We start from the raw sequence: 15,488 nt of genomic DNA on the forward strand, positions 1-15,488 counted from the left end.
GGAGATTCAGTTTCTTAGAAAATTGACTGTGCTTTTTTGTGCTTGTTCCTTGAGGCGGTTAACACTAAATGTACATAACAAACTGGTATCCATATGAATGGGAATAATCTGTTTTTTTCTAATATATGAAACTTCTCAAATATATGGATTTATTCCCATAGTTGAAAGCTATGTTTTCTTTTAGATTAATTCTGGAGAAGAAATCTTTCAGACTTTTAAAGAAATGAGGCCTTTTCCCCCCTTCCTGATGTATATATTATTGTCAATCTTTGGTGAAATAAATGGAATACTACAAATACTTCTTTTTTTTTTTTTTACATTGTATTTTAAAGGATCAAAAAGAAAAAGTGATCGAATGGAATCTACTGATACCAAACGACAAAAGCCTTCTGTCCATTCAAGACAACTGGTTTCTAAGCCACTGAGCTCATCTGTTAGCAATAACAAAAGAATAGTTAGTACAAAAGGAAAGTCAGTCACAGAGTATAAAAATGAGGAATATCAAAGATCTGAAAGAAACAAGCGTCTAGATGCTGATCGGAAAATTCGTCTATCAAGTAGTGCCTCCAGAGAACCTTATAAGAATCAACCTGAAAAAACCTGTGTCCGGAAAAGGGATCCTGAAAGGAGGGCCAAATCTCCTACGCCAGATGGTTCTGAGGTAGTAAATATTATTGCAGATATAAAACAGAAAGACATTCTTTTTGAGGCTTTAGAACTGTTTATTCACCCTGACCTTGTCTTTTATATGACTGCTGATTCCCTTTTTCTTTAAACATCAGAGAATTGGGCTTGAAGTGGATAGACGTGCAAGCAGATCCAGCCAGTCTTCTAAGGAAGAAGTGAACTCTGAAGAGTATGGCTCTGACCATGAGACTGGCAGCAGTGGTTCTTCTGATGAGCAAGGCAACAACACTGAGAATGAGGAGGAAGGAGTGGAAGATGTGGAGGAAGATGAAGAAGTAGAAGAAGATGCAGAAGAAGATGAAGAGGTAGATGAAGATGGAGAGGAGGAGGAGGAAGAGGAGGAGGAGGAGGAAGAAGAGGAGGAGGAGGAGGAAGAAGAAGAATATGAACAGGATGAGAGAGACCAGAAAGAGGAGGGAAATGATTATGACACTCGAAGTGAGGCCAGTGACTCTGGTTCTGAATCTGTTTCCTTCACAGATGGGTCTGTCAGATCTGGTTCAGGCACAGATGGATCAGGTACTACTTTTTCTATGTAGAAGTTTGTCTTAAAAAAAACTTGATAGGTTTCAGTCTTGAAAATGTTTAAATTATAAAATTGTTGAGGAGATGGGGGATATTGATAGGATTGTCTTGCGATCCTTTATATGCTTTTGAATGTTATAAATACATTTGAATAATCTTGGATAAGATTTGCATATTTTAGTAAAGGCATTTCCTAGCTATAGATTGGTTGTGTTGTAAATGAACACAAGTCCATTTGATTCTGTATAAGGAAATGTATTTCAGATTTCTGTAAATTCTTAGATTTTCGTACCAGTCAGCAGTTTATTTAAACACTGATGTACTTGAAGTATATTCATATGAAACCTGTCCACTAGGTATTACAGTATTTCCTTGGTAAAATACCCCTAGGTATCCATCATATGGCTTCACAATCAAAACAGATTATTTCTTTTTTATCTCTGGGAGCACAGACTTTTCTTCTAATTTTGTGTCTGTCAGTTGACTGGCTGAGACAGGGTCGACAAGAGGGCTGGGGTGTAAGGTATAAGATGGAGACGAAGACTATAAATAAAATTCTTGTGGAAAAATCAGGTAAGAGCCATCTTGAGTCGTTTCTTCAATGCTATATATATCCTGCCTCTCTGTACCTATGAGACAAAAATGTATGACTATTAGGTAGTTGGAGGCACCAGGCTTAGGGGAACCTTTCTTGGGGGAGGGTACAGCAAGGAGAGGTCAGGGTACTTACAGAGCACTGTATGATGATTATAATCTCATGACTGTCTTATGTAAAGATGCTACCAAATTGCTACATAAGCAAAATGTACTAAACATAAAATTCCTATTTTTTTGAAATACGTTTACAGTTATTATAGACTTTGATCATTTATAATAGTACATTGTTTTATATATATAGTATAGAAAAGTACTTAAGTTGCCAATTGCTAGAAGATAACAGGCCATCTGCTCTACCTATACTATATACAGATAGTATATATCTATACTATATATATCTATACTATATACAGTGTAGGTAGAGCAGATGGCCACTTATTTTCTAGTGATTGGCAACTGAAATGCTTTCAACCTTTTGTTCACTAGAATTCTAGGTTTGGGAGTTAAGATAGGCTTTTCAAGGGAGGTAGAGTTAAACGGAATAGATGAGTAGTTGGATTTGTTGTAAAAACGTGTGAAATCTTTATGCTTCCATCATGCCTTTTGCAAACTGATAGGATATATTTTTTATAATTTAAGATAAGAAATATTTCATTAGCAGTATGTGTTGTTCATTTATTGTGGAGAATGTGTGAAACCACTCCCGTGGGTAGGGAACGTTTTGTTGTAGGAATCTTCTTTTTGGTATCTCTGTTATTTCTTAGACTTTAATGTTTGTATTGTTTACATTAAACAAAGGGAACTTACTTAAATGGTAACTGTAGTTTTATTATAAATCTTGATATCAAAACTCTGTTACTAGACTAGGTTTATTCTAAAAGAGATACCTGAAAGTTTTATTTTCCTTATTAAAGGAAAATCCCTTATGTGGAACATGCTTTAGGTACTATATTAATATGCAGGAAATTTTTTTTTATACAATAGTCTGTGAAAGTAATGGGGTGGTTTTGGAACTTCTTGATTAGGAGATGTCAGTTTTTAAATAAAAGTGATCACAGTTTAGTTTCTGTGTCATGAATTTTCTAGATTCCAGTTCATTTTACCTTATTCTCAGAATTTTTGGTAACTTTATAAAAGCAACAGGCTTATTATTGATAACGGTTTATTTATTAGATGATTTTCATTGTTTTTTTGACCTAAGAGTAATAGTTGGGGGAGAGGGCCATAAACTTAAGAGCATTGGGAGTTAGTCATACAACAATGATGAAAACTCCTTGGAGATTTCTCATGCCAATGCTAGGTTTAGCATTATATAAAAACAATTGAGTAGGATCTTCTGCTTCACATTATCTCAGATCTTTTTAGTAATTTTTTAATTATTGTTTTTGTCTTTATATAAAGAGGGTCTTGCTGTGTTGCCCAGGCTGGTCTCGAACTCCTGAGGTCAAGTGATCCGCCTGCCTCGACCTCCCAAAGTGCTGGGATTATAGGCAGGAGCAACTGCGCCAGGCCCTTTTTAGTACTTTGGACCATAAAATCTTTTTTAACAGCAACAAGAGATAAGTTACACTCAGTCTGATCCATTCATAATGCTTAGACCCCTGAAAGAAACATCCATGGAGGAAAAATTAGAAGAAACATGTCAGAACTTTTGAAAGAAATAATGAAAAAAGCCCCCAAAACTAGTTAAACCTGTAATCACCTTTCAAAAATAGTCATAAAACATCCTTTCTACTTGCTCAAGCCAGAGGACCTGCCCTTGAGTCTAGGTTCTGCCATCCAGGAACTGTGGGACCCTAGTCTAGTTGCCTGACTGCCTGTCTAATCCAAGGTTTCTTCATCTGTAATGAGAATATCTTGTGAACTTGTTATGAGAATTAAAGGAGATAAGTAAAGCTTTTTAAATAGCTGTCATTGTATAGTAGGTTATTGTATACATGATCACTGATTATTCTTTTTCAGCTTTTTATTGTTTATATAAAAATAAGTATATGCAGTTTTTTCTTCATATTCCCTTATCTTTGCTGAAAAGTAAAAGGAGCTTATCATGGTAAAGTTAAGATAAAAATAAACAGGAGAGCTGAATTTCATTTCATGTCCTCATGTATATGCTTACACAGTTCCGAATTAAGCTTGGGACTGGTTCTTACATGACAGGTAATCCAAACCTTTTCTATTTACTGAAGATTTTCAGCTCTCTTACAGAAATATACAGGCTACCATTAAAACTGTAGGGATAAATTTTAAATTGAATTTGAAAATAATAACAGTAATCCAGGGAGGAAATGGCTAAGGAGAATGAAATAGAAGACAGAAAAACAAGCAATGGCAGCCAGAAGGGAATCACTAATTATGGTATATATATTTTTCCAGTTGTAAAGCTTTGGTTCAGGGGTTCATCAGATCTCTTTAGATAGAATCAGAATTGTAATTGTGATGAAGAATGGTAGTGGAGTTTAAAAAAATAAAGACTTAAGACAGTGTTACCTGGTGTGTAGAAAGGACACAGTTTTGAAAGAAATTGTTTTTGCTTTGCAAATTTCCCCCCCTTGGAAAACTGTATTCAAGTTTTATTACCTATATATGGCAATTAAGGCCCTGACTTTGTAGTTATTTCGTGTGTTTTTATTTGATTGAAACTGATGAGAGAAACAAGATGCCTGTACTTTTTAAACAGTATTTTTAAAATAAAACATTACTCTGAGGAAATTGAGGGATCAGGAGAGAGGAGCACAGACTAATACAAGGGCTATGCAAAAACTAGACATATAATGATACATTCTTGTTTGATTACTTCTCTTCATTTCTATATTGTGATTTAAAAAAAAAACTCTTGTTCTTTTTAGATGAGAAAAAGAAGGAAAGGAAGAGAGCTAGAGGCATATCTCCAATTGTTTTTGATAGAAGTGGAAGCTCTGCATCAGAGTCATATGCAGGTATTCTCATTTTGTGATCATATCTGACTTGATTCTAACGTAATCTGCTTTAGAAAGCGTGTGGAGGCTGTAGTTTAGTGTGAACTTGTTGATGTCCATTAGTACTGATTTTTGGCATGTTCAATGTAATACTAGAGAAAACTAAGCTTTTTCTTATTATTTTAATCCTGTTACTGCTTAAGTGGAATTTTCATTTTTTTTTTCTTGGAAGATGATGATTCAGTGACTAGTTTTCTGAGTGGGAAACTGTTCAAATATACATACTTTAAAAAAAAATCCAAACAACCCAAAAAGCAAAACACTCGTACACATTGAGAAGTTTTTTTTGTGTGTGTGGGTGCGCCAGGAAGAATAATTTGTCTTGAATGAGAATTTTATGTGACAAGACTGTAGAAATTTTGTCTTATCTCTATTAAAGCTCAATCTGAACAAATGTACTTTGGCTAAATACAGGTTCAGAAAAGAAGCATGAGAAATTATCATCTTCCGTTCGTGCTGTCCGAAAAGGTATCATTTAAATTTGAAATTGTTTTCATTGCATGCTGCTTAGTCGTTGTTTTGCCTTATTTGTTCTCCATTAATAGCTGCTCTTAATGTAGTAATGTTCCGATATATTACACGAAGCAAAGGAATATCTTACATAGAAAGCTCTGTGTCTCTGCTTCTTACTGTGTATCTTTTAGAATAATACCAAACATTTCAGGATATTTTAGTTTTTAGACAAAATGGGATGGGTGTGTGTGTGTGTGTATATGTGTGTATGTGTTATATATAGATGTGTGTATATATATGTATGTATATAATAGTCTGTTATTCTTGAATCTGAGTAAGAAAATCTATAAAACTTGGTAACCATTTTCATACTTTAATATGGATTTGATATATCGGAACATCACTAGGTTAGGTTTACTTTCTTGCAATATGCTGGTTGTCTTTTCTTAGCTTTGCTTTATTACATGTGGCTTAGCCTTCCAGGTTGAATGGGTGATTGTTGTGTTTTAAAAGTTTAGCTGGGTTGTGGAGGGCTAACTTCAGTTAGTACAGTTTTGACCCCTTTGTGTGATAATGGCCTGTGGTTAATCGATTTGGTTTTCTTTTCTTTTTTTTTTTTTTTTTTTTCAGATCAAACCAGTAAACTCAAATATGTGCTTCAAGATGCAAGATTTTTCCTCATAAAGAGTAACAACCATGAAAATGTGTCTCTTGCCAAAGCTAAGGTATTAGCATTGGTTCTGTTGAAACTATCCTAATATTAAAATTCTTAAATGGGAAAATAGACTTGTATTATATCAAGTAGCATAGGTATTATGATTTTCATTACGGCTTTAAAGATCTACATTCCAGTTGCCACTTAGGATCTGGTTGTAGTCAGTCAGCCTACTTATAATTTGAGTTTTCTTTTTTTTTTTTTTTAAGATGATTTTAGGGGTCAGAATATTAAATGTTGAAGGCTATACAGTTTTAACTTTTTGCTGTAAAAGATCCTGTTTCTGTTGATTTTTGTTTCTGTACTTCAGTGGCTCATTTATTGTGCTAACACTTCTAAAAGTACCTGTAGTTAACCAATTTTTGTTTTATGTTGATGCTTGATTTACACTTTGAGGTTCTTTTGAAGTCATTCTTTTATGGAGAGTTTTATTTTTTAGAATTAAGATCATTGGGATTTTGAAGAAAAATGAAGAATTAGCTTAAAGACCCACTCCAGACTTTGCAAAAAAGACATGCATAGTTGCTGTAGGATGTTGTAAGATAATAATTTTCTTTTTATGTTTGGCTACAAAAATACATTTTTGTGTTACACTAGCTGTTACAATGTTTTGCTATTCTTGGTTTAAACTGAGTAACTGTACAGTTTCAACTGATTTTCAGAAACTTAAAACTAAAGTTAGACATTTCTCTAACAATATTTCTGTCAATATTCTATATTTCTAACTTAAGGACTACCCCTAAAACTTTACAAACAGAGGGAAACAGTACACCAAATAGCCTTATTCTGTTCTCTAGCTTAAGTGGATTTAGGCAGAAGTACACTTGGCCCTCGGTATCCACAGGGTTCCTCATCTTTTGATTTAACTAACTGGATTGAAATATTAGGAGAAAAAAGAATGAGAAATAATAGAAAATACAAACTTAAACACAGTATAACAACTATTCACATAGCATTTACATTGTATTAGGTATAAGTATTCTAGAGGTGATTTAAAGTATATGGGAGTATATGCATAGGTTATATGCAAATACTATGCCATTTTATATAAGGGACTTGAGCATCCTCAGATTTTGGTATCTGCGTGGGTCCTGGAACCAGTCCCCAGTGGAGACTGAGGAACAACTGTAAGCACTTAGTTTGAATGAGATGTCATTTGTATGAGCAGATTAGTGTGAGCTGAATGATAGCATCTGCCTTATTATTCCATTTCTTTTTATCTTTTATGAATGAAGAATTGGTTAAAATGCTTTAGAAATTAACAAGTATCTTCCAGCTGTAGATAAAACATAGGGCCTCTTCAAACTATTGATACATAAAAATTTGAACTTAAAAACTGCTTTAAAAAACGAACTTAAACAGAAAAAGGCTAAATTCTTGACTAATACAGTAATGTTAAATTAATTTGATTAGGCACAGTTTTTCAAGAAGACAAACTTCTAAGTTGCGATTCACCTTCAAACAGGATGTATTTACCACAGTAAATGGTTGTAATATTAAAATAATTGTGGGTGATTGGTTTTACTATATAGAATTCTAGTCCCTTAGATTTGATCCTCATCTCCGTTTACTAGTTGCTTTAATGATTTTGTAAAATTGGTAATTGTCTCCATTTTTTCCCTTAGGTTTTTATAAATTATTACTACATTATTCTGACAGCTGATAGATAAAACCTTTCTTCATTATAGCTTACTTAAATTGAAAGCACACCAAAATATGTAGTTTTTTTTTTGCAAACATAACTGGAAATATAAAACAGTTGTAGTTAATTTCACTTTGTGGTCCTTATGTTATTTATATAGGGTGTATGGTCCACGCTACCTGTAAATGAGAAGAAATTAAATCTTGCATTTAGATCTGCAAGGAGTGTTATCTTAATATTTTCTGTCAGAGAGAGTGGAAAATTTCAAGGTAAGAATAAAAATAATTTGGACATATAAAAACATTAATTATATTAGCATCTACATATTATATTATGATATGATTCTCTTAGGGTTTGCAAGACTTTCTTCAGAATCACATCACGGAGGATCTCCTATACACTGGGTGCTTCCAGCAGGAATGAGCGCTAAAATGCTGGGAGGTGTCTTTAAAATTGACTGGATTTGCAGGTAAATTACACACTTCAGTATAGATAACTGAAGTTTTGAATACGCTATCAGTTTAGAATAATGTGTTAAAGTAAAAACGTCATCATATACTTATCTTACCTTGTTCAGTAACTACCTTTATCTAATGTGGGACGCAACAAAGGCGTATTAAGTCTAAAGTTTTATGTATTTGATTTGTTTTGTATATTGGTAATATAGCAGTAAATGAATTGGACAATTGCTTGAAATGTTGTCTGGCATATCTGTATAATTTTAGTGATGTAACGTCACTTACGTTATTGAGGAATGGGAAATAAGTACTCTGACTTGGCTAACAATTTCGGAGGTAACTAGTTTAGTCGTGGACAGTATTTTTTAAGGAGGTTAGCAAATGATTTTTAGTTGCCATTGTGATCTTTTGAAACTGAGTTAAGATTTAACTATATTTATTAGAAAAATAATCAGGCTTATTTTGAACACTGAGTTGTCACTATTTTTAGGTCCTTACTGCCTACTGAAGTATTGTACACAAGAAGCTCATGAAGTGATCTTTACGTGGCATACACAAATATATTACCCATAAAATTAATTTTAGTTAAAAAGTGTCTGAAAGGAGATGGTTACTTTGTGAGTTTTAAGTTGTTTTTGGGTATTAGAGCCTGGTGAGCCCGAAGGAGTTGGATGAAAAAGAAGAAAAATGCTATGCATATGAAGGAAAGCAGCCTAAGCCAAGAAGAGCATGGAAACAAACTATGGGGTTGCGGGGTGGGGGGGCAGTGGGAGGGCATATGGATGTGTGAGTGGGATAGGGAGCTACCTTTTTTTATGAAGGAGATGGTTAGGAAAAGAGAAGAACAGAGGGCAAAGATGGATAAGAGTGAATGAATGTGAGTCAGCCTAAATGTTTATTGTAGAATAGTGAGGAGCTGTGAAGATAGGGGGAGTGATATATTACAAATAGCATACAGTCACTTACTGCGTAGTGACATATCCATCAAGAAAGAATCTTGTCCTATAAGACTGTGGGACTCGTAAGAGGTACCTATAATACCATATTTTACTATACCTTTTCTGTGTTTAGATACACAAGTATTTTTCACAGTTACCTTCACTATTCAATACAGTAACATGCTGTGCAGATTTGCAGGCTAGGAGAAATAGGTCATACCATATATCCTAGGTATGTAGTAGGCTATACCATTTAGGTTTGTGTAAGTACATTCTGTGATGTTCACACAATGAAATCACCTGATGAGTGTATCCCTGTCATTAAGTGACACATAACTGTATTAGATTGATAATAGCGTAGCAAAAAGCTATGTGCAGAAAAAATACTCATCCCATTATTACTACTTGTGGGGAAGAGTTGGAAATCATCTAAATTCTTTGAAATAGAAAATTAAACAAATTACAGTTTGTTTCAAATATATGGGGAAGTAATTGTGCACATATCAACATGGGAAGGTATAACAAATGAAAAAATACATAATTATGGTATTGGAATGCAGTGTTAAGTGGTGAGACAGTGCTATCTGCCACCTCCTCTCTGTTGCCCCCAGGGGTTTTAAAATGTAAATTTCTAGTTTTTTTGAAATCAAAATTATAATTGTTATAATTAAAGTTGAAAACCTGGCGACAATTTATAGGAAAGGGAGTGATTATTTTTATTTTGTGTGTGTATGTGACTGCTCTGTAAAGGCCAGAGGAAACATTGTAATGTAACATTTGCAGGTGTTGCTTTCTTGGGAACAGGAGAGAAAATAATTGCCCATTTTTATGTGGTTTGCAGCAGATTTTGTTTCAAATGTTATTTGTTCTGTTAACCTTCATTTTTACATTACTGATGAGGAAATTTATTTCTTAATTTTAAGATGAATTTAATTTTTCATGGATTATTCATTCTTCATATTCCTCTTCATTGACTTATTGACTATTCTACTAATTTGTTTGAAATGTATCAAGCAACCAAAGAGGTAGACAGACTCAATTTGTCTATCCTGCTAACGTGAGGTGTAAAATTGTGGGCAGTAAAGTGCTTTTATTATTTTAAAGTAAGTTTATGGTTTACCTAGAAATAGTATTTTTACATAATAAAATTATAGTTTTAATTTTTTAATACTCAAGTTCTATTCAAGAGTAATTTTACAATACTTTACAGTTCTGGAGGGCATGTGATATTTCTAACATTGATATTTCCATAGATAAGTCACTTGAACTGAGTTTAATTTCTCTATATATAGTGAGAATTACATTTGAGTCTCAGAAAATTTAAATTTAATAAATACAAATGCTCAGGACTTTGCTATCAATAACAGTAACGGCTGTTAATATTTTTTTCTTTTTCAGATATAATAGTTGTTAGATTTCTATTTAAGGACCCTTTGGATATAATAATAACTAGGCTTAAGCTTTTTTAGGTGTGATCCCTGGATCACTTATATCGGTAGCATCTGACTGTTAAAATGCAGAATCTTGAGACCCACCTCAAACCTGTTAAATTTTTCATGGTTCAGGTAGTTGGTAGGCACATGGAAGATTGGGACCACATAGTGTCATCTTTTAGCTCATAAAGAGAGGGAGGCATAAAAAGTGACTTATTAAGGTTGCCACCTGTAATTAGCTCAAAAGGCATAATCTATGAAATATTATTCATCCAGAGTTAACATTTACTGACTAAATGTTATATTCCTTTCATGTCCATTCCAAATAACCCATTTCTGTTTTCATTTAGAGTCTCTCCATTTTTCTTTTCTTTTCTTTTTTTTTTGGAGACGGAGTTTCGCTCTTGTTGCCCAGGTTGGAGTGCAATGGCGTGATCTCGGCTCACCACAACCTCCGCCTCCTGGGTTCAAGCGATTCTCCTGCCTCAGCCTCCCTAGTAGCTAGGATTACAGGCATGTGCCACCACGCCTGGCTAATTTTGTATTTTTAGCAGAGACAGGATTTCTCCATGTTGGTTAGGCTGGTCTTGAACTCCTGACCTCAGGTGATCCGCCCGCCTCAGCCTCCCAAAGTGCTGGGATTACAGGCATGAGCCACCGTGCCCGGCCTCCATTTTTCTTTTTAACTTTAATCAACAAACCACTGTCCAGTATATAAGAGCCTCTGCATGGCTGGGCGCAGTGGTTCATGCCTGTAATCCCAGTACTTTGGGAGGCTGAGGTGGGTGGATCACTTGAGGTCAGGAGTTCGAGACTAGCGTGGCCAACATGGTGAAACCCTGTCTCTACTAAAAATGCAAAAATTAGCCAGATGTGGTGGTGCATGCCTGCAGTCCCAGCTACTTGGGAGGCTGAGGCATGAGAATCCCTTGAACTCAGGAGGCAGAGGTTGCAGCAAGCCGAGATGCAGCTGCACTCCAGCCTGGGCAACAGAGTGAGACCGTGTCTCAAAACAAAACAAAAAACTGCACTATTTTACATTGTTTTATTAAATTTGCCCTATTTGCAGAACCACTTAGGTCAGAGAGTCCCTTACATGTTCCCAAAGAACTCACAGTAAAGATAAGTTGTATCTGTATGCTTCATAGCATAGCTGCTCAGAAGGTAACTGTTAGGTTGCTTGTTCTATGATTGTGATCTGAGAAGAAAGGATAAAATAAGCATGATACATGGATCACAGACCCTGCAATTTCTCTGAATTTATTCTGAGCCCTGTTTTGCCTCAGGCTTCACAGTTTTCTGTGATGTTCTGGCTGAGATTAACTGTGTTGAAACAGTGAACAGATGTCCCTTGAATCTAGTTGGAACCAGTGCCACCAAAGAATCTCAACCCCAAATGATACATCTAGCTTGGCCTATGCTTTCACTTCTACTTGGATCATGGGTATTTATTTAATTGCTGATATTTAAATAACACTGATAATCCCATTAATTTATAACCTTTTTATATTTTGGTGGCTGTAGGTTTTCATTTATTCCTTTCCTATAATTGTTTTAAACTGGCAATTAGAAGAAAAATTTAAATTATTGAACAGAGCACAAAGAAAACTAGATCTCTGCCTCTGGATATTCAAGCTTTGGTGTGGACTTGTTCTAGTCTTTCTACTTCTGACAGCCTGAAAAGGGGAAAAAAAACATCCAGTATTTTTGACTCACTCTTGATGGGTGAAGTAAGGTGTATATTAGAAAAAGAAACCAAGCTTTTAAGTGATACTTAGTGGATATTTTCATTACTCACTGGCCACTCTTCCATGTGTGTATGTATATATATCACCACCATCACAGAATATACCACCTAGTTAATTTAACTCTAAAATACTTCTATTTCCCTGGAAAATGTCAGAGTTTTTCCTGAGGTTTAAAACAAGTTATATAAAATCTGAGCATTCAGGCCAGGTGTGGTGGCTCACACCTGTAATCCTAGCATTTTGGGAGGCTGAGGTGGGAGGATTGCTTAAGCCCATTTATTCACAACCAGCCAAGGCAAAATAGTGAGATCCAATCTCTAAAAAATTAAATTTAGAAAAAGGTCTGAGCAGTCAATATTCACTTTCAAGAAAATTCATGTAAGTTTATGTGGCATGTTCACTGGACAAAGTTACTTATGTTTTCTCTTTTCCATTATGCCTGTGTTTTAGCCCTTCTCTTTGTTTCACATGTATCCCTGCCTTAGTTCTCTACATAGGCTTTACCTGGGTTTTCTTTCAAGGTTAACTCATTTACCACTTCTTTCATGAAGCATTTTGTGATTATTTTTCTTTCTTTCAGAATAGATACAACCACTCCTATTAAAAACAAAAAGAAATCTTCTGTATAGTGCATGTAGTACCCATTGTCTTTGAAAATTCTGTGTGCTTATTTTTCTTTGATGGCTATGGAAGAAAGGTTAGGGATGCAAACTCTTATCTTTCTAGTCTTTGTCCTTTGGCTGAACAGTTTTATTTGTATTGTAAGTACAGTGAATAGTTCTTTAAAGTATTTATTTATTTTGGCATTATTTGTTTTATGCACAGGCAGATAAAACCTTATCAAATACTGTTAATTTACAATTACTTCTTGGCAGCTAACAACTGTTGATTATGTGTCATCTTTGTATTCATGTGACATTGTGCTAGGTTGACAAAGAACTATAAAAATACAGGATATCTTTTTAAGTTTGGTGAGACCATTTTGTCCTATGGCTCAGAGATCTTAAAACCAGGTTTTTAGTATTTAAATTATATAGATACTGCCCTTGAGTTTCAGTAAAGGGCATAATTAATATAAATATATGCATTTATAAATTATCTATTGCACAACTCAAGCCATTCTATGCGTAGTGAAGAATATTGCCATATTGAAAGAGGAAGTACACTTGAACAGGGAAAGCAGCCTCCAACTGCAAATAAGGGACACTTCTATTTTCATTTGGTTTTAACAGCTGGGTTAAGGTCCCGCTTCTTTTTGGTCAGTTTTTTGAGTTCATAGAAGAAAGGGATATGCTAAATATTTTATGTGTCATTTCATTTGCAAACTGCGTAAAACAACTATAAAGTAGATGGTGATATTCATGTTTATCAAAGGAATAGATTCAGGCTCAGAGAAGAGAGCAAGCTGGTTCTAAGCCCCAAGTTATCTTGGTTCTCAAGCCCTTGCTCTTAAGCTCTTTTTAGAAAACTGGAGAATATGGAAAAAGTCTCTGAAGAGGCTTTCTGTAGGAATTAACTCAACCACTGTAAGTGATTTTTAAAATTTTAGTCACATTTAGGTCACAATTAATACAGGAATTCACTACTAAAAGTAGTATAAGGTCCTTAACGGATTCTGCAGAAGAATGTAATTGATATTACTTTGTATTTAGGCGTGAATTACCCTTCACTAAGTCGGCTCATCTCACCAATCCTTGGAATGAACATAAACCAGTAAAGATCGGACGTGATGGACAGGTTTGTGGCTTTAATTGATTCTTTAAAAAAACGCATTTAATCAACCCTTTTAGAGATCTTTATTGATGTATTTGTTTTTACCATTTCTGATGAAAGAGACCATGTGAGAATTTGAAAAAATAGTCTTATCTGAAGGTTATAGTAACTGTGATTGAGACTAATAAGACATCCATTAATGTTGAAATATAGGCAGCTTTATATGGTACTTTCATTTGATATAATTGAAGGAAATATTTCTAAAGAGAATTTGCCAGATTTAAATTTTTTTTGACTGTATTATCACTGTTTAACAGATTCTTCAGTTTCTGTAATACATTTTAGAATTGCCATTTAGTATATGTGCTAAAGTTTTCTGAGTAGAAAGCAGCTTTCTGAAAAGATTAAATATATGTACTCAGGTTTTCAAGTCTACAAATGGAATTGAAAATGTAGAGTAATTGAAAATTAACCAAAACGTTTGACCCTTGTAATTCTCACATGTAATTCTGAACTAGAAGTTTTGTTTTATTTTTTAATTTTAATTTTTTTGGAGACCAGGTTATGAGAGTGGCTAATTTTTGTATTTTTGGTCAAGACGGGGTTTCACCGTTTTGCAAGGCTGGTCTCAAACTCCTGGCCTCAAGCGATCCGCCTACCTGGGGCTCCCAAAGTGCTGGAATTACAGACAGGAGCCACTGTGCCTGCCCATGCAAAAGTAATATGACATTTTATTGCTCATGAGTAAAAATGTTTTCACTTTTTCAATTACAAATAACTGAAAATGATTTAATTTTAAAGAGCCCATAGATTGGTCTGCCTTTGCGGTAAATCTAATGTATTTCAATACACTTAGTAGATTATAATTATCAAAGTTGTTGGTACACACACTAACAGGTATTTTTTCTCCATTGTATTAAATGACTTTGTCCTGATATTTTTGTATTTTGCACAAAGAAATAGTCCCTTTTCAGAGGGTGGTTGTCACAGAATTTTAAGCAACTGCATTTGTGTATTTAACTTCAGAGATTCTATACTTTTAGTTTTTACCCTTTATATAAATACATAAAACACTTTTGAAATGTTTTATAAATCTGGAAGTCTTATTGGAATCCCATATGATCATCAGCCTTGGGAAGAAAGCTTCCAAGTCAGTTTTTGTTCTGGTACATCAGGAAAATGCAAGTCTGTTGAAAGGGTCTGTTTGTGTTTTATAAATTGCTACTTTCCTGTTCTAGGAAATTGAACTTGAATGTGGAACCCAGCTTTGTCTTCTGTTTCCCCCCGATGAAAGTATTGACTTGTATCAGGTCATTCATAAAATGCGTCACAAGAGAAGAATGCATTCTCAGCCCAGATCACGAGGACGTCCATCCCGTCGAGAACCAGTCCGGGATGTGGGAAGGTTAGAAACGTTCTTTGGACTGATAATAGGCACATGTATCAGAATAACATGATGGAGGAATGTGATTCGTCAAAAGCTTGTCCTGCGGTAAAGAAGAAAGAGAAAATCCTCAAATCAAGCTGCATGGACTAGTTTGTGGCTTCATTGAGGATTTCACATGGTCACCTTGGTCTCAGTCATTTTTCAAGAGGAAAATGGG

The 15,488-nt window shown here is 34.6% G+C and overlaps 1 protein-coding gene across 4 annotated transcripts in view; it reads left to right on the forward strand.

Moving 5' to 3' along the window:
• The window catches only part of YTHDC1 (YTH domain containing 1), a 40,439-nt gene that overhangs the window by 12,486 nt on the left and 12,465 nt on the right, over positions 1-15,488 (forward strand). For 2 of the 4 annotated variants that reach the window (XM_030818842.1, XM_003268429.4), the window contains exons 3-11: positions 333-661; positions 783-1,206; positions 4,656-4,745; positions 5,199-5,252; positions 5,868-5,962; positions 7,755-7,863; positions 7,946-8,063; positions 13,824-13,908; positions 15,123-15,289. In XM_030818842.1, coding sequence (XP_030674702.1) covers positions 333-661; positions 783-1,206; positions 4,656-4,745; positions 5,199-5,252; positions 5,868-5,962; positions 7,755-7,863; positions 7,946-8,063; positions 13,824-13,908; positions 15,123-15,289 — 1,471 coding nt within the window. The remainder of the gene's footprint in view (positions 1-332; positions 662-782; positions 1,207-4,655; positions 4,746-5,198; positions 5,253-5,867; positions 5,963-7,754; positions 7,864-7,945; positions 8,064-13,823; positions 13,909-15,122; positions 15,290-15,488) is intronic. The other 2 variants (XM_030818843.1, XM_030818844.1) reach the window with 1 other exon arrangement.

Source organism: Nomascus leucogenys, chromosome 9, assembly GCF_006542625.1.
Source record: "Nomascus leucogenys isolate Asia chromosome 9, Asia_NLE_v1, whole genome shotgun sequence".
NCBI classification, from domain to species: domain Eukaryota; kingdom Metazoa; phylum Chordata; class Mammalia; order Primates; family Hylobatidae; genus Nomascus; species Nomascus leucogenys.